At 42.8% G+C, this 19,203-nt stretch overlaps 1 protein-coding gene across 1 annotated transcript; it reads left to right on the top strand.

Annotated features, from left to right (window-relative positions):
• The first annotated feature begins 1,275 nt into the window (after positions 1 to 1,275).
• LOC140561486 (testis-specific serine/threonine-protein kinase 6-like) lies at positions 1,276 to 5,519 on the top strand. Its single transcript, XM_072686727.1, has 3 exons — positions 1,276 to 1,303; positions 4,629 to 4,656; positions 4,724 to 5,519. Exons 1-3 carry the CDS (start codon positions 1,276 to 1,278, stop codon positions 5,517 to 5,519), a joined length of 852 nt encoding a protein of 283 aa, XP_072542828.1.
• The last annotated feature ends 13,684 nt before the right edge of the window (positions 5,520 to 19,203 follow it).

Raw genomic sequence — 19,203 nt, forward strand, 5'->3', positions numbered from 1 at the left:
ATTATCCTATGATAATGATAATTGATAATACAGATATGCACATTCAGGTGTAATAACATATGGACCCTCATATTAACACCATGGCATTTGATCTTCATTTAAACAATATTAAGAGATGGAGGTAATATAACTACACCAATCAAACTAAAGAAATCATTTGTAAAAATGTATGTTCATCAACATCAGTGCTCTATACAGTGCTGATAGAGATCAGGAGGTGTGATGTGCTATATTTACACTGAAAACACTTTACTTTTTTGTGTGGAATACTGATATAGGAAAAATGTGCTAAAGTTCTTGGAGGCTGATTGCCTTAGAATATCCTCCATGTCTGTCAGGAGGGCAATGTAGAAATGTGATTTGGGCCAAAATAAGGTCAATCAATTTCTCAGGCATCAGGTAGCACCATTACCTTTACCAGTAGTGACGCAGCTTTTAGCTACATTCAGTGCTTCAGACTGACAGCATTTGTATTATCCATGTGACCATACTGGGAGGCAGGCTGATAAAAAGCTACTTAGAATGTACAAGCGGTTCAATAAAGATGCTACCCAGCAGTTCATTCTGGACAAGCTCATGTTTTGAGCTAAAGGTCAGTTCCTGCAAAGAGTCTTTTCACATAAGGTGTAGACAGTTGGTTTTAGCTGGTTGAGTATGGCTGACACGTATCATTCTTCCCAGTAACCACAGAGTCCACATGTAGGTTTAAAAAAATGTTTACTGAAGAAAAGTTTTGTCTTACCAACAATTCATTTAAAATGCTTCCACTGAATATCCACCAAAAAAGCTAAAGGTCTAAGCTATGCTACTGTCAAAAAACCGTGCGCTCCATTTTCCCACCAAACCAAAGACTGTTCTGAATCGCCCCCTAGTGAGCAAAAAGACCCCGAACATTCCTCCAGCGTTTCGTAAAGAGACAGGATACAATTACACCATGAGTGCAAAGCAAAGACAGCAGAGAAAATGTGTTCCACTACGTGTTCTGTATGTTTTCCACATTTCTAAGAAATCAAACAAATATTACAAAACTAAATATACAAATCAAGGCAGTCCTTCTTTTGGCTCCTAAACTCGGTTCATACATTTTTACAGCCCCTGTCGGTCACAGGCCCTTAGATTCGTCCTCACTGTTTCCCCCATTACGACGCCCCTGTGCGCTGGTACGAGTGGGTCAGACAGGGCAGTGCTGCTGGACTGAGAACAGTCCACCAAACAGAAATATCCAGCCAACAGCCTGTGGGCAGCGTCCTGTGACCACTGATGAAGGACTAGAGCATGACCAGCACCAACTGTGCAGCAACAGGTGAGCTTCTATCTGCAACGATGCTAGGAGAAGCTTTTTCTGACACCATTTAGTGACAGTAAGCAGCTTTCAGCTAACATTCAGTACGAGCTGTCACACTAACATTTCAGCCACCGAGTTCACTAGCCTCTTGACTAATGCAAACCATACAGCAGAGGACTCTGAAATGACTCTCTCTGAAAATGCTTTTACAGGACTAAAGTCTGACGCCTCTCGCATCTAAAGACAGTTCGTCATTACTCACAGTCACAGACTAGCATTTTGCAGAGACTGAGAATCTCACAGTGTCCCTCTTTGCCAGAATGCAACTACATCCCTGTTGAGATCATTTCCTATCAAGGTCTCTTTGGAAATGTACAAGAAGAGAGAGGTTAAAAAGGTGTTTTTCTGAAAGGTAAGCAGTGTCCCCCTGAGACTGATCCTCTTTACCTGGAGAGCATTAGCAGATACTGGTGTTTGTAGGTTTTTTCAGACTAGGCAAAATGATGATAGCGTTGTAAACAGTGTAAAAGTGAGTAAGAGCATTAAAAGAGAGTTTAGTTTAGGTTGATTTGTCCCAAGTTTCCGAGCATGTTTGCTCCGTTTTAGAAACAGGAGGGTCAGTTATGAAAACATGGCGATGGAAAGACTGCATAGTAGTGTGGGATGTAGGTGGTCAGAGGGGGAGAGCTGGAGTTTCACCTCTGCTCTCATCATTAAGCCTCAGAGCGCTCATTGACATGTTTGGAAGAATCTGACCAATCACAAGCGAGCTTCGACGACGAGTCCTTAAATATGCTGCGATAGGACTAGTTTTCGCGAACATGGTGAGGAGAAGAAAATGGTGCGAAGACTAGCTTAATAAAACACGTTCATCCACCTCGACCCGACAGATTTCCCTTTTTTTCATGAACGGAAACAAAAAAAGAAAGTTATGAACAAACTCTGTCGTGCACTACTGCCACGTCCGCCCTCTACTGCGCATGCGTGGTGCTGTGCTGCTTGACAGACATACAGCGTGGAAAGTGCACACACCAGTTTATGCTACATTTCCAACACTGCTGTACTGGACAGCCAGCAGCAGACCATCATACATCAACATATGCTGCTCAGTTTTAATGAGAATGAGAGCACCTCCACTTCCCTCCTCACAACTTCCCAGACAACACCAGCTGGAGAACCCAGGCTACAACCCAGCACAGTTCACCATACGCACACACTCTCCCACGCTTTCCTCCAAACTCTCCATGCACATGCGCACTGTACCCCACCATAAAGTAACCGTTACACCTGACACTGGATTTTAAGGCGGGTTTGATTTTACAGTGACCAATCAAACAGCTCAGATGAAGGGTTGTTTATTGACTTCTCTGGAGGCAGTTCAGACTGGTGGTGGTGGGTGTAGGTGAGACTGGTGGTGGTGGTTGGATGTAGGTGAGACTGGTGGTGGTGGTTGGCTGTAAGTGAGATTGGTGGTGGTGGTTTTTGGCTGTTGGTAAGACTGGTGGAGGTTGGCTGTAGATGAGACCGGTGGTGGTAGTTGGCAGTAGGTGAGACTGGTGGTGGTGGCTATGCCAATAGAATAGGACTCCCTGGAGCAGATAAACATGAACCTATGTGCACCTTGCTGTCTAATGCCAGGCGTGGGCTGAAGGGGGAATAAAGCCCACCAGCATTGAGCTGTGGAGCAGTGGAAGAACTGTGTTCTCTGAAATGATGGTGGAGTGCCATCCAATACTTTTGATGGAATGAGCTGGGTGGTTGGGGATGATGAGGTGGGGTGGTGATCATCATCCACCATCCTGACCTCACTAACGCTCTCCATTAAAAGCATTTTCACAAGGAGCAATGAATGAGCTGGTGTCCCAATACTTTTGTCCCACTAGAGTACATGGTCCCAGCTTGCAGGAAAAGGGGGCTGACTGTGCTTAAAGAAGACACTGGACTGAATTAAGGAAGCTGTCTGGAAGCTGGACTGCCTGGAGGCTGTTGCCCCTCTCAGAGGGAAAGGACTTAACACTCATCTCCACTCATCTCCAGCCACCGCCAGAGGAGAGCGCCGGGTCCCCAGCTCCACCGCACCAGCCAACAGACGCCTGTGTCCCAGGCCAACATCACTTAGGAGTGATGAGGGGAGAGAGAGCGCCATCTAGAGCTGTCACCCAGGGAGAGCACGGCCAATTGTGCTCTCTCAGACTGAAGTTTCTGATGGGTAATGTGTATGTATGAAAGGCTTAGTACTTTGGGTACTAAATAAGGACGGTGTCATGATTGGATGCAGCACTCTTATGAAGTACCAATATGGTAGTTGAGCGCCCTCTTGTGGGCATATTAAAATAATACAGCAGAATTCCTGATGAACCAGTCTAATGCCTGTAGAAGTTACTTCAGGCTTCTTTTCTACTCTGACAAACGGTTCAAGTGTTCTTCCCATTGAGTTTGCAACCATAAGTACTCTCCCCTCCCATCGCACGCCATATATATACATAAATATGTAAATAAATATAATAAACGCTATAAACTACACATTTTATTCACTTCACTTATTCACATATATTTTTGACCTGCATTGGGAACAGCAGGAATTTGTGAAATTATTTGAATTATTTAAAGTAACATAATATTTTATTGCCAAGTTTGGTCTCATTAATCATTAATAATCATTTTATTTTAACTTCATTCTTCATTTTTTAAATGAAAAAAAAACCCTTTTTTTTACATTTATTTATTTATCATTTTGTTTTTTTATACAGCTCGTTCATTATTATGGACACATTAGTTGCCTAGAAACTCAAATTCTAAAGGAAAAACCTGAGTGTCCTCTTTATTAATTCCTTTATTATAAATAAATAAGATTTTTAGATTTTTCACCTGAACAGGTAGTTGGAGACCTTTCTGAATCAATGTGAATAAAAACAGTCGATTGAACAGCTGTAATGTAAAGCTTTAAACACAGCTGGTCCAGGTGTGGCTTTGAGAACACTGCTTCTGCAGTGCAGTGGTACAAGGTTTTCTGGCCTCAGCAGGTATTGCACATGGCTTAGTCTAAACAGGCCCGGCTGTGTTCAATCAACTCCGCCTTACTATCACTGCAATTGGGGTCATGTGCTGCTTAAGTAAGGGAAAGGGGCATTTCCTCTTTGTCAGCACTGTGTGCACATCCAGTCGTATACAGTCAACAAGGGAACTGAGCTCAGGGACCCGAGTCTTCCACTCCATTGTGATGTCATGCTGATGATGTCACAGAGCCTATAAAAGGGGGGGTTCTCCCTCAGTGGCTCAGTCCGGATTCAGCAGCGAGACGGAACATTCCTACGTGCGAATCTCATACGACACGCTTATCTAGAGCCACATCCCCTAGAACAGGTTCTACAGCTGCTTCTCCATGGAGACAGGAGGAGTGGAAAACATGGAGGCAGATGAGACAGGTGGAGTTCTGAGAAGCTTGGGCTACGAGGTGGTGCACAACCTCGGGGCAGGAAGCTTCGGCATGGTGAAACTGGCCACATCAGAGAGGCACCGCAAACATGTGGCCATTAAAATCATGGATCGCAGGAAGGAATCATCAGATTTCGCCTGGAAGCAATTGCCCCGGGAACTCGCCATCCTAAAGAGAGTGAGGCACCCTCACATCATTCAGGTACACGAAAGTTTTGACATGCCCAACGGACAGGTCTTCATTGTGATGGAGGTAGCCGCAACCGACCTCCTTCACGAGATCATGGCGCTCCACCACGTCCCCGTTAACCAGGCCAGGATGTGGTTCTCCCAGCTCGTCGGTGCAGTGGACTATCTTCACCAGCAGGACATCGCCCACCGAGACCTGAAATGTGAGAACGTCCTGCTGAGTGCTGATGGTCAGGTCAAACTGTCCGACTTTGGCTTGGGCTGCTTTGTAAGAGGCTACCCTTCCCTCAGCCAGACATACTGTGGCACTCTCCACTACTGCGCTCCTGAGGTGCTTCTGAATAGGCCCTACGATCCCCTGAAGAGTGACGTCTGGAGCCTGGGCGTCATCCTGTACGTGATGGTCACCGGCTTCATGCCTTTCAGAACAGACCACCAAGGTTCCCTCACACAGCTCCAGCGCAAAACTGTGGAGTATCCGTGTGGGGTCGCAGTGGAGGAGCCCTGTCGGGCCTTCATTTCTTATATGCTGCGCTTCAATCCCTTCACCCGGCCTTCGGTGAGAAACGTGGCGAACCACCCTTGGCTGCAGGCCAGGCAAGAACAGTAAGTAGAGCGCTGTGCTGGAACTCCAGTGTCGAGTCCTTGTGTTAATGGATGTATTATTTATTACTGTTTTTATTGATCCTTTATTGATTGATTAGCTATAGTAAATAAAAGCTTGAGCTTTCTGGCTGAGCTGGGAATCCTGCTTTGTGACCCCCCCCCCCTCCTCTCCAGATCTGTACACTGTTTGTTTACTACAATCTCCTGTATTTTCATCAACAGGGAAAGGAGCGATTCTACATACTTATCTTTCCCCGAGTCTGAAAGCTCTCCGGAGGTGAAAGTGTGTGGAACTCCAGGGAAACACAGTGGAGAATGCAGTGAGGACAGGCAGGTAGACAGCGGGGACGAGGACCTGGATTGGAGCAGCCTGTCCTCATCCAGCGGTCTTCTCTTCTCCATAAGGAACGCTTATGAGCAGAACGTCATCCAGCACTCAGAGGAAAATCGACGGTATGTTTGATAAGCTTGAAGATCACTCAAGGTGAAGAGCTAGTTTAGACGTAGCTACTGTACAGAATCAGCTCACTAACAATGCCTACATCTCCCCATTGCTTCTGCAGGGCCCCCAGAGTTATAGGCAGATTCGTCGTGACCGTCGTTGACGAGGGCAGCAGTTCTCATCCAGACCCAGTCGACCCAGTCCAGGAAGACGGTAGCAGCAGTAGAGCTGGTGTAGAGGTTGTCGGGGAGGAGTCTGGCTGCTTTAACTGTAGTCCGCTTTGTGCTGCAGTTAAAAGGGCAGCTAAGAAATATGTTGCAGCACCGATCCTCAGAGTCTCACGATCACTTCGAGGGAGGATGAGGAAGCTCTTCCGAGGGAACTCTGCGTGAGCCTGGAGGAGTGAGTCTAGAGTGAACCTAGGCGAGATCCATGATGAATTTGCAGCAGTGAGGGAGTGATTGGAACTGAACCGAACTGAACCGAACCGTGAATTTATCATTCATTTATCAATAGTTCTGATCAGAGGAGGATGGGTCCCTCCGTGTGAGTCTTGGTTCCTCCCAAGGTTCTTCCTCCAGCGCTGAGGGAGTTTTTCCTTGCCACTGTCGCCTTTGGCTTGCTCTCCGGGGGATTTAAGGCTTTAGTGAGGGAAAGATTGATTTGGAGGACTGAGCATGGAGCAGTGAGAGAAACCGTTATTGAAGGTTGACCCTGAAACAGTGAGAGAAACAGTGATTGGAGGATTGAGCCTGAGACAGTTAGATAATTTGGAGGTTTGACCATAAAACAGTGAGAGAAAGAGTGTTTGGAGTATTGAGCCTGAGATAGTTAAAGGGATTTGGAGTATTGAGAATTGAGCAGTGAGAGAAAGAGTGATTGGAGGTTTGAGCGTGATTGGAGGTTTGAGCATGGATGAATGAGAATAAGAGTGTTTGGAGTATTGAGACTGAGACAGTTAGTGATTGGAGGATTTGGAGGATTGACCCTGAAACAGTAAGAGAAAGAGTGATTGGAGGACTGAGCCTGAGACAGTGAGAGGCAGAGTGATTGGATAAGGGAGTGAGAAAAAGAGAGAAAAAAAGAGCTGGAGTGATGTGAATGAAGTGTGTGTGTTTATGTGTTTGTGTGTGTGTGTGTGTTTGTGTGTGTGTGTGTCTTTGAGCATTAATAAAGCACTGCTCTGCATTACTGATGTTCTGGATGTTTCTGTTTTCTACTGAAAGTAAAACCTAGATATTGATCGTCTCTCTTCATCTTTATGATGAGTCTGAGGATTAAACTCACATTAGATCACTTTGAAGAATTAGAAGATCATAATACACTAATAAAGATATTAATAATAATAATAATGACAACTAAGGCAGGACTGAGCCAATATAACAAACCAGGGATCTGGGAGGAAAACACAACGCTGCTCGGAAGGGACAAGGGGATGAGGAGAACCACAAGCCGAGCTTAGGGTTAAAAGCAGGACAGAGCAGGAAGGGAAAACAGAGCAGGAAGCAGCGCTTCAGAAAGGGCGAGAGCAAAACTAAAGAAAACCACGTAGCCGAGCTTCAGACAGGCCACATCAAACAAAACCAACAGAGGAACAAAAGAGGAGAACAAGGAGCAAGAGCGCTGCTGCCGGACCCCTGGTCAGAGTTACCCACTAATAATCAAAATAATAATCCCAATAAAACTGATAATACCACTGCTACAGGTCAGGACTACACTTCAAACCAACACACACACACACACACACACACACACACTCTACCTACTAGTTAGCCGAGGGCAATTCACTTACCTAACCTGGAGTGGGGGGCAATCGGGAGGGTTAAGGGCCTTGCTCGAGGGCCCAACAGTGGCAGCTTGTGAATCCCGGGTCTTAAACCCACAACATATTCCAGAATTGGAGAGAACAACATATCCCAGCATTCAGTGCATGAACCCAACTACGGTATAACAGGAAGGTCAACACGTCCAAAACACGTCACCTGAATGAGATCCTACTTCGGAGCATCCAGAGACAGTGGAGACAAAAATCCAGAGACTGGACAAAACCGGTTAAGCTGGTCAAGAGCTGGTCATACTGGTTGACTAGCCTGGTGAAGCTGGTCATGCTGATGCTGATTCCAGGATGGAGGATGATGTCCACGCCCCCATGGAGAACGAGGAGGTCGATGAGAAGCTGCGAGAGCTGCTGGAGGCAATGTTGGGTGTGCTCCCTCAAGTCGTCCAGATGTGCAAGCAGAGGCTGCAGAGGCTGCAGGAGCACCTCGCTGAAGAGGTTTCTGCTCAGATAAAAATATAATAAAAATATAATAAAAATGTAGCTCACATTCGTCTGAACATTTAAGCAACCCATCAGTAGTACAATTGAAGCTTGTGTGGCTTAAACACTGTATCTCAATCATCAGAAAGGGTGTCCACATACTTTTTTTAAACCTATTGTTTATGTTTCTTCACTGACTAAAAAAAATCCACATCAACTGGTAACAACTGCTTTCAGATGATCTAAGCTGGACCTTGATGGTCAAGGTGGTTGAAAAAGCTGGTCGTCCAGGGGAAACGTCCCGGTAAAGCTGGTAAACCAGCTGGTTCAGCAGTTTACTTAGCTCCTGACCAGCACGGCATCACATGGTTTTCTTTGGGAGGGATGGTTAAGCGGGTCTATCAGTGTGACCAAGGTGATTGACCAGTTTGGTCCGGCTGGTCATACTGATGGACCAGAGCAGTTTAAATATCTCAGCACCTTTTCCCTCTCCTCCTTCACCTCCTTCTCCACTCTCACCACCTTTAATAAAATAATACAATATCAGGAATCATCTAGAATGTGTTCTATTATTATCATTATTATTAATATTATTATTATTATTATTATTATTATTAATATTCAAAGATGTGCATGATAGATACAAAAATCCAATGTTTCCACAGAAATGAGTTGCTAAATACCCCGAACACTCATTAGCTCCGAGGGCTAACCTGCACTGACAGGCAGCAGAGGACATCAACAGGGCGCTCGCGCTGGAGCTTCAGGACCCCAGGAGAGGCCGCTAGCTAAGTGACTACAGGACAAGCTAACTGTAACTAGCTGTGAGCTGAAAAAACACAAACAGGGGGCTTTTAAACACAGCTTAAAGTTTCCTCCAGCAGTTTATCATCCTCTGATCTTTTATTATTTTTATTATTATTATTATTATTATTATTATTAATAATAATAATAATCATTATTTATATATATACACACACACACACACACACACAGTGGTGGAAAAGATACAGGCCTGAGTCGCAGTGAGTAGCAAGTTTTATTGAGACAAAAGGACTGGGTTATACTCTGCAACAGGTATTTTATACACATCCTCTGTGATCGAAACCAGTTACAACTCCCTTTGTTTCCTCCTTTTTAGGATTTATTCTACATATGGTTATAGAACTAGCATAGACGCACAGCCAGAACATTCTGTTCACACCAAAGAAGGAAAAGAACATTAAAAAGAACAAAAAACAACAGTAATGATGCTCTATCATTCTCACCTAGACACCTTTCTGTCTCCTGTCCTGTCTTTTGCAGACTTACACACAGCACATTAAAGTACAAATATGGTTACATTTTACCTTCTCATGGATTAAATATTGGAGGTGATTATACATTCTCACACATACCTGTGATTATACTTTCTCACATATACATTGATCAAGAATCACCAAATTGGTTTTCACAACAATTCCCCCCTTTGATTATTAATCAAACAAATAACACACACATATTGATCATTCCTAAATCATCTGATACTGAGTGAAAGATCTACTAAACAGCCGTAACGCACAGTTACAGAAGACAAGGAATCAGGCAAAAAACAAATAGGAGAAGACACAGCAAAGGAGCACATACAGTGAGAAGCCAACGACCTCAGGGTCTGAATAGTGACAGCCATTCCCACCAGCTATTAGGGTTGGTGGGAGGAGGGGTGATGGCTTGTTTCATATGGTCCACATAGCTGGTGATGTTATCACTTAAATCTGGGATATAGAAACAACAGGAAGTATTGAGCATTCTACACACTCCTCCTTCCTTCATGGTAAGGAGGTTTAGGACCATTCGATGTTGGAGTACGGCTGCTTGCATTGCCTGTTGCTCCTGACATAGGGCATTTATTGCCCCCGCGGTATCATTAACAACAGTCAGAAGTTGGTAAGCTAGGCTATTGATCTTTAGGAGGGCAACTGTATTTCCCTCACCCAGAAACAGAGACCACCCAATTGACTGACCAGGAGTGGTCCATGGATCCACCATCTTATACCCATTGTACCATTGTCCTGACATGAGGTCACGTTTGCGTCGGCTTAGAGATTGTACAGAGCTATCTGGTGCGCTTCCTTGGGTTTTGACATAGACTGATCATTTTTGAGATGTTTCCACACCTTGATTGGAGTCCAGCTCTGGTAAGTTTATTGGACGTGGTTAAAGACACACACCTGTCTACATAAGGTCTCACAGCTGACATGAGGAGGAAGGAGCTGCCTGTAGAGATCAGAGACAGGACTGTGTGGAGGCACAGATCTGGAGAAGGCTACAAAAAATCTGCTGTCAAAAATCTCTGTAGAGGCCTGAAAATGTCTGTCCACCAACGCCCCCATCCAACATTACGGAGAGGATCTGCAGAGAAGAAAGGCAGAAAATCCCCAAATCCAGGTGAGCAAACCTTGTGGCATCAAACCCAAGAAGACTGGAGGCTGTAATCACTGCCAAAGCTGCTTCAACTAAGAACCAAGTGTCTGAATACTTATGTCAATTTTAGTTTCTCCTTTTCAATAAATTAACAAAAAAAACTGTGTTTTACTTTGTCATTATGGGACAAACATGGTGCCAGTGTCTGAAAGCTGAATATTTCCCTTCATAAGGCCACTTTTATTAAAGATTTATGTGTCCTGTGTCAGATTTTTCCTTTATATCTGTTATTATTTAGTTATTAATTTAAGTTACTTTAATAAGCTGTTAAATTGTTGTAAACTCTCTGTTTTCTTAAACTAGTTGATCATTTTTAATTTAGAGAGTCAGAAAGTCTTTTTATTCAGGTTTAGGAGGGACTTTTATTTTGACAGAAGTTCGTTCGCTACTCCTCCACCACCACAGCCGGTTTTCTCCTCTGCTGACTGGTTGGAGGTCCTCGGCTCTTCAGCTGCTCCGGCAGCGAGGACAGCTCCTCAGGGCGGTGTTCTCACTGCTGGAGGTTCTTCTGTAAAACACTGAAAAGTATTGGAGCCCAAAGAGGATATGTAGTTTTACCGTCAGTCGTTGTATATGTACTCAATTTCCCAGACTCCTCTGCTTGCTCATGTAACCACTCCGGCCAATCAGGACAAAGCCAGATCAGCTGAGTTTTAGAACGTGTCCCTGAAGCTCATCAGCTCGGCTACTTCACCTTCCCCTGTTTGTCTCCTGTGTGCTTGTTTGCTCCGTTTTGCTTTGTGTTCTGAGCTTTTTATGTTTGGACTCTTTTGCTCAGTTTTGTCTGTCTTTTATTCCGGACCTCTGCCTGAGCACTTGGTGCTCACTAGTTGATTGAGGTGCTGATTCAGGTGTAGTTTCAGGCCAGCTAGAAGTGTGAATTGCAGAGGAGGAGCCAAGTGTCTCCAATCTTGATAAGTTAGGTGTGGAGCCACTCAGAAATCAGTGTGATTGCTTTTTTACTTGGGGTCATCTTTAGCTTGTAAGGTGGGCTGGTTTTTAAATATACTTCTAACTAGATTCTGCTAACACTCTTGTCTTACGGTTAACATAGAAGCTTGGTGCTCACTAGTTGATTGAGGTGCTCTTGGTAAAGTGATATCCTCCCATGGATTCTCTTACCACTGTTACGCCGATGACACTCAACTCATGCTCTTTTTTTCCCCCCGTCTGACACACAGGTTTCTGCCCGCATCTCAGCATGCCTCGCCGACGTCTCTTCTTGGATGACGGCTCACCACCTCAAACTCAACCCCAGCAAGACGGAGCTGCTGTACATCCCGGGAACTGCTGGACCTAAAAACGATCTTGCCATCACCTTTGAGAACTCACTGGTCACTCCTTCTACAGAAGCTCGAAGCCTTGGTGTAGTGATGGATGATCAGTTATCGTTCTCAAGTCATGTTGTAAACGTAACTCGGTCCTGCAGATTTCTCCTGTACAACATCCGGAGAATTCGACCCTTCCTCTCTAGAGAGGCCACCCAGGTGCTCGTTCAGTCTCTCGTCCCTTCCAGACTTGACTACTGCAACTCTCTTCTGGCTGGTCTCCCTCTGCGCACCATCAGGCCCCTGCAACTCCTCCAGAATGCAGCGGCACGGGTCGTCTTCTATGTCCTTAAATTTAGCCATGTCACTCCACTGCTGCGTTCTCTCCACTGGCTTCCTGTAGCTGCTTCCCGCATCAGATTCAAAATCCTGACGCTGGCCTACAAAACCAAGAACGGACCAGCCCCTCCATACCTGATGGCAATGGTCAAAAGCCGTTCCGCACCAAGAGCCCTTCGAGCTTCAAGTAAGGCTCGGCTCGACCCGCCATCCCTCAAAATCCGCGGAAGACAAGCGTCCAGGCTTTTTTCTGTCCTGGCACCAAAGTGGTGGAACGAGCTGCCCCTGGGTGTCCGAACGGCCGAGTCCATCGCTGTCTTCAAACGCAGACTGAAGACCCACCTCTTCAGAGAGTACTTGGACGAATAGAGTACTATGGTCGCCTTATTGTATTGTGTTTAGTAGTGTCTAAGCTTAGAGGAATCTTTTGAATTATTAGTCTATTCTAACTAGCTAAGGTTTTTCTTGGGTAAATAGCAAAGCACTTTGTAAGTCGCTCTGGATAAGAGCGTCTGCCAAATGCCATAAGTGTAAATGTTTCTCGTCTTCTGATTTTACCTCAGTCCTTCTGTTATGGTTACCACAGCTCCGGTTTTGACCCTCGCCTGTTTACTGGTTAAGAAAAACATGTTTGCCTTGTGTGGTTTAGAAAGGACCTGAGTGGGCAACAAAATGCCCAACCGCACTAAACACTCTCTCTGATGGAGCTCTGAGTGATCTGCTCGGACTCTCTAGGGTATGAAGGCAGAGGTCGTTGTCTGTCCAAGACTGTTGTTTTTGGTGGTGCACTACCAGCATCTCTGAGTGAGTAAATGCTCAACAGCTCGTGTTTTCATTAATAACCTTCCAGATTTCTCCATCTCCTTCCCATTTCACCCTAAAGATCTAGAGCATGTAACAGATGATCTGTAGATTGTGCTCCATTCTAGACTTAACAATGTTGCTCAGGATCAAACAAATTTAGTAGAAAAAGCTAGCAGCGTGGTATAATGACCAGACCTGCACTCTGAAACCCATCACTTGTAGCTGTGAACGTCAACGACAAGCAGAATTAGTCTTGTAGAATGCAAAACAATCCTAATTAAAGCCAATCATCATCCTCTCTAATATACACCACTGTTGAATATGCATGTAGACTGTACATCTGTTGAACAACTGTCAAGGTCATTTTCCATTGTTTTCAGTTAAAAACCCTGGAATACGGAGGAGGTTTGTCAGTTACTTTTTGTTCTCTTTTGTTGGTTTGAACACAACACGACCTTCAAAGCAAAAACAATGTGCCTGTTTTGTTGTCTTTTAAAATAAAACGCATCAAAATTCTCACACTTACTATATTTCTATTTAATTTAAGGCCATATTTCAGTTTCTATTTCGCTCATTGCGCTCCGGTCTACAGCGGGACCGGGGAACTGACGCGTATTGAAGCTTGATTGTGAAATGCTGTTTCCATGTGGTTCTGCTTTAAGGGGCGAGACGTGATTCGACACAGAGCGTTGAGCGACCGTCCCTACTTTCCCTGTGTTACTGTACAGTACTCTGTCTCACTGTGACCGTTGTTTGCGTTTTTGTGGCAGGAACATGGCGACCGCGAAGGGACGAGCTCTACAGACGCTTTGCAGGGAGGTCATCAAGGTTGACCCGCAGATCCAGCTGCTGTTGTAAAGGCACTCCACAGTCCATCGATGGAGACGTCATCCAGCTTCCAGCTCTTCAGTTTTCATATATTAGAAACTTCACTCAGGTACTTCCATTTTATGTAGTTATTGTTACACATTAGTTTATTAGATTGTGTTTACCCTCATTTACTTTGTTAACATTCTGAAAATAAAGTAAAATTATTAATTAAATTATTAATTAAAAACTGTTTCTTTAAAAATACACAAATCAGGGTGACTCATGAGTTGATTAAAGACAAGATGAAAATGATCAATTTTATTTAACAGCGTTTAAGGTTTACATACACACAAAGTATTAAAATAGTTATCACATTGTTTAAAATGATGGATAAACATGATTTAGAGTATTAATAAGTGGAAAATGTAGTAGAGCTAATTCCAGTGGGAATTGTTGCTCATTAGTCTGGAACACTGGCACTGTGGAGAATAATTAAAGTTATTACAGAAAAAATGTGGTTATTGTTTTGTGGGCTAGTTCTTTAGCACAGTGTGATGTACAGTTGAAACTAGAAGTTACAATTTTTATGACTTTGTCAAAAGTCAGTTTAAAAGCATTTCATTAGTATTTGGTACCATTGTCCTTAAACTGTACAACTTGGGTCAAATGTTTTGGATATCCTTCCACAAGCTTCTCACAATAGTTGGCAGGAATTTTGGCCCATTCCTCCAGACAGAACTGGTGTAACTGAGCCATGTTTGTAGGCCGACTTGCTTGCACATGTCTTTTCAGCTTTGCCCATATATTTTCAATAGGATTGAGGTCAGGGCTTTGTGATGACCACTCCAAAACATTGACTTTGTTCTCACTTTGCAACCAGTTTGCTTTGGGTCATTCAGACCCATTTGCACCTAAGCTTTTAACTTCCTGGCTGATGTCTTGATGTTGCTTTAGTATTTCCACATAAAGTTCTTTCCTCATGATGCCATCTATTTAGTAAAGTGCACCAATCCCTCCTGCAGCAAAACAACCCCACAACATGATGCTGCCACCCCCGTGTTTCACAGTTGGGATGGTGTTCTCGGGCCTGCAAGCACCCCCCTTTTCCTTCAAACGTAACAATGGTCATTATTGCCAAACAGGTACATTTTAGTTTTATCAGACCACAGATATGGATACAGACATGTATTCAAAAATGTAGGTCTTTGTCCCTGGGTGCATTTGCAAACATTAATCTGGCTTTTTTTATGTGTCTTTTGGAGTAATGGCTTCCTCCTGGCAGAGTGACGTTTCAGCCCATGTCAATACAGTACCTGTTTCACTGTGGATAATGACGTACTCTTACCAGCTTCAGTGCAGCGTCTTTACAAGGTCTTTTGCTTTTGTTCTTGGGTTGATCTGCACATTTTGGACCAACGCACGTTCATCTCTGTCTCCTGTCTCCTTCCTGAGCGGTATGATGGCTGGACATTCCCATCTTGTTTGTACTTGTGTATAATTGTTTGTACAGATGAACAAGGCACCTTCAGGCATCTGGAAATTGCACCCAAGGATGAGCCAGACTTGTGCAAGTCCACAATTCTCTTCCTGATATTCTGGCTTTCTTTCGACTTTCCCATGTTTCAGGTGTGCCTTAAAATACATCCACAGGTGTGTCTTTGATTAATTCAGATGTTGCCAATAAACCGTAGTAATCTTGGTGTATTTAAGCTTTGAAGAAAGTCATGAAAATTGCCTTAAATTCTCTCTATTCTGGCTTTTAGCAAATAGAAATAATTTAGGTAATCCTAATTGACCTAAAAAGGGACACGTTTATTCTAAATTCATGTCAGACAATGAGGGGAAAAATGCATGTGTGTCTTTTCATATATTGTATGCTATATAACTTCTGGTTTCAACTGTAGAAAAGAAAAGACCGTTTAGTGCAGCATACGGTCAAGCCTCAAGTGTGTTTTATTTAGCTCAAGAAAAACATAATAAACAGGTGTTTTCCAGTTACCAACACCTCTCTTGACTTTGGTTTGAGTTCCTCTATGGTTTGTGCCGGGACTGGTAGAACCAGGTCAAAACCTCTGGGATCATCAGGGCGACGCATCCTTAGTCTGGGCGTTCCCCTGCCAGTCGCGAAGCAGCAGCTGTAGGAACTCTAACATACTGTTTACAAAGACGAGGAACATATTCCTCATCTTGGCTGTCGTCACCTTTTCCTTTTCTCCCTGATCATCTGTTCCCCAATCAAAACTGTCACATTTGAGATTAGTAAATACTAGGAATCAAATTACAAGTACATTTACTTCTCCAGCACTGCTCAAAACAATGATTTACAACTTACACACTGTTCCTGAGGCCATTGATCTCAAGTTTATTCATGTTCAGGTTTTTGTTGGCTTGGACATTCATATTCTGAAGACTATATGATAAAGCATTAAACACTGTCAGCAGATGTGTGGATTGCATTGTTCTGTCTCATATGTAGTAATAAACTATATTTACCTCCTCTCCAGAGCTTCAGAGGCATCCATTGTGCTCTCCAGAGCTTCAATCTCTTCTTCTATATGTGCTAGATCTTCTCTGTACAGATAAAATTGTTCTATTTGTGAACTTGTAGACCACCAATAATATTATAATTCTGTACTGATGATAGGATGTGTAATTCACAATGTGGTTTAAAACATATTAGTTAGAGGTCTGAAAGTGTTCCACTTGAGGAACACCCACAACTGGACAAGGGCAGTCAAATGATGCTTCATCTACTGCCTCTAACTGGGGATGGAGGTGCTTGGACATTCAAAGCTAATAAAAAGAATAAACCATAATCTCATTTACACAGAAAAGTGTACATTTCACTAAAATATCAAATTACGATGTAGTAAAATCTGACTTGCACTAATTTGGTTTCAAAACTACTTATAAAAGTAAGTATAAAAGTAAGTCATGTAAGGAAAACAAACACTACCCTACTACCCCACCTGACAAAATCATTTTTCTAAAAGCCATAATGACTATAATGTTATATTAAAATGTTAATGTTGAAAAGGTTGGGATGCACTAAGCTACCCGTTTCAGCTGCATAGATGCCCATTGAAAATGAATGCATTTTACTAATATCAAATATATTAAAGGAGCATCTATGTGCACTACTAAGCATTACCATGTTTCATTGAGCGGAAATTTGTTGTAGTTGCCTATAAGTATTGTAATGGAGCAAAAAGTCAAACTTCAGAGGCATGTTATTAATGACCTTTATTGAAATGTAAATGTGGGGCTCAGTTGGGACATTTCACTCTAGTTTTCTTGAGTCTCTGCCACGGACATCTTCATACTAGGCTACATATGTTTGCTGTGTCCTTATTGGAATGTGATGTGACGTGCAGGTGTGATTTGGTGACATTGGGCCAAATTTGAACTTCAGTCTTCAATAAAAATACAGGTAGTATGTAAATGTGAAATAATAAAAGCACATACAAGTGTCCGAGGGAAGGCAAAGGGTACAAGAGAGAGTAAATGTAGCTATTAAAATAGATTCTGACTCAAAGTCAGAAGATTTCCAAAGCATTGCCTTAAGATAGTTTGAGTCTCACAGTTGTATGAACTGGAAATTTCTTGGGATCTGTATTTTATTTCAATCTGAAGATTCTAAGATATTGTCTTAATATTCCGATTCTCAGGGTTGTTTAAACCAGAGAATTTTGCAGGCATCCAAATTCATTAAAATTCAAAGACACTAAGACAAGATTTTAGGATATTTCATTCTCAGTACTGCTCAACCTACATAATTTATTTGTAGAATCTGGGTTTTTTTAAGAAAGAAAATTAAAGATTTTAAAGCAAGGTTTTGGAAGTGATTTATTTCTCAGGGCTGTTCCGATTAGAATTTTTTTTTTAAAGGAAGTTTTTAAAGAATTTCGAAGCTTCTAAGACAAGGGAGCCTCAAGGGAGGGTTTATATGACCAAAAGAGTTCGGACTATACACATGAAATTAATATAATAATAATTATTATTTTTGTAAAAACTGATGCCGCCTGACTGATGGAGTTAGAAGCTGAGCTGAGAACTTAGAAGCAGCACATAGTGGAATCAGGTTGTCTGACACGGGGTCAAGTAAAGGCGTTGGAAGTTTGCTGGGGGAGACTGCCGTAGAGACAGACACAGAGGGGAAGATGGACGTAAAATTTATGGGTTTATATCAGTCTCTAGCTGCATTTTCAACTCAGCAATGTGACAGCTTTCAATCTAAAACATACAATGTACAGACCGGGTTTTTCTGCTGCTATTCCTAGTATAGGGTTATGTCCACTTAAAATAGGCTCAGTAGAATATTTTGGGGATCTGACAGAGCAGAGCACCTTTGACGTCTAACCTTGAGTTAATTTTCGAGATCTCTCCTTTAATGGCTTGGAGCGGAGTGTTACTGTCCTGCAGAAAGTCCTTTTATTTATTTTAAAATCAACTTCAAATTTGCTGGTTCCACTGTTTTTTTTTTTTTTTCATCTTGGTCCGGTGTTTGCTGAGAAATCGCTACAACATGATTCTGGTTCGTTTGTTTCTTAATGTTGGGTCGTCTTTTTACCTTTTAAACCTAGTCGCCATTCCTGCCTCTTCTTCCATGTGAGAATTATTAACTATTTTTGATAATACCTCCAGGTCCAGAGGTCCAGGGATGTTTTTCGTCACTTTTTGTCAGGGGAGACTTTCTTAAGCTGCCAAATGGACAAATGGCAGCTTAAGATGATGTTACAGGAACCCACCTAAATGAATTTCAATAGGTTCAACACTGGTACTGGTACAAGTACTTCCTCCATTTAGCATCTGTGTTCAAGTCACTAAAAGGATTGTGTAGATTTCCAAAAATGTCTTCTACTGCCTTTCTCCTGGAATTTTCTGGAGTCATCATGGCATCATGCGTATTTCTTACATGAACAATTTTCAGGGGCTTTCGAAAGCCTGCAAACTTTTGATCTGCAGAGAACAACTATGCTGAGCACATCAGGCTATTTTTTTCCTGCATATGAACCATGCAACAACTTTAATATGCCGAATCAAGGTGCCAGGTGTATCATGCAGTGATCTGCAAATGTAACATTATTCAGCAATATTCAAAAACATTGCTCTCAGTTCTTTTGGACTCCCTCTTGTGTGTCAAAACATAATTTTGTGTAGGTAACATTAAATCTTTGTGGTTGGGATAAATTGTATGGATGTTAATTTCTTAACATTTTATTAGCATATTTCTGTCATTTTTTGTTTGCACAGAAACCATTCTGCCATGGAGGAGGGAAAAGGTGTGTTGATGTAAAATTAC

This window comes from Salminus brasiliensis, chromosome 8, assembly GCF_030463535.1.
Source record: "Salminus brasiliensis chromosome 8, fSalBra1.hap2, whole genome shotgun sequence".
In the NCBI taxonomy this organism is placed as follows: domain Eukaryota; kingdom Metazoa; phylum Chordata; class Actinopteri; order Characiformes; family Bryconidae; genus Salminus; species Salminus brasiliensis.

What these genes read in the sequence shown, in the direction of transcription:
- LOC140561486 (XM_072686727.1), top strand. Translation starts at nt 1,276, where the DNA reads ATGACCAGCACCAACTGTGCAGCAACAG. An exon ending in CACCAACTGTGCAGCAACAG is followed by an intron (nt 1,304 to 4,628) that starts GTGAGCTTCTAT and finishes ACGCTTATCTAG; the next exon opens with AGCCACATCCCCTAGAACAG. An exon ending in CCCCTAGAACAGGTTCTACA is followed by an intron (nt 4,657 to 4,723) that starts GCTGCTTCTCCA and finishes TGGAGTTCTGAG; the next exon opens with AAGCTTGGGCTACGAGGTGG.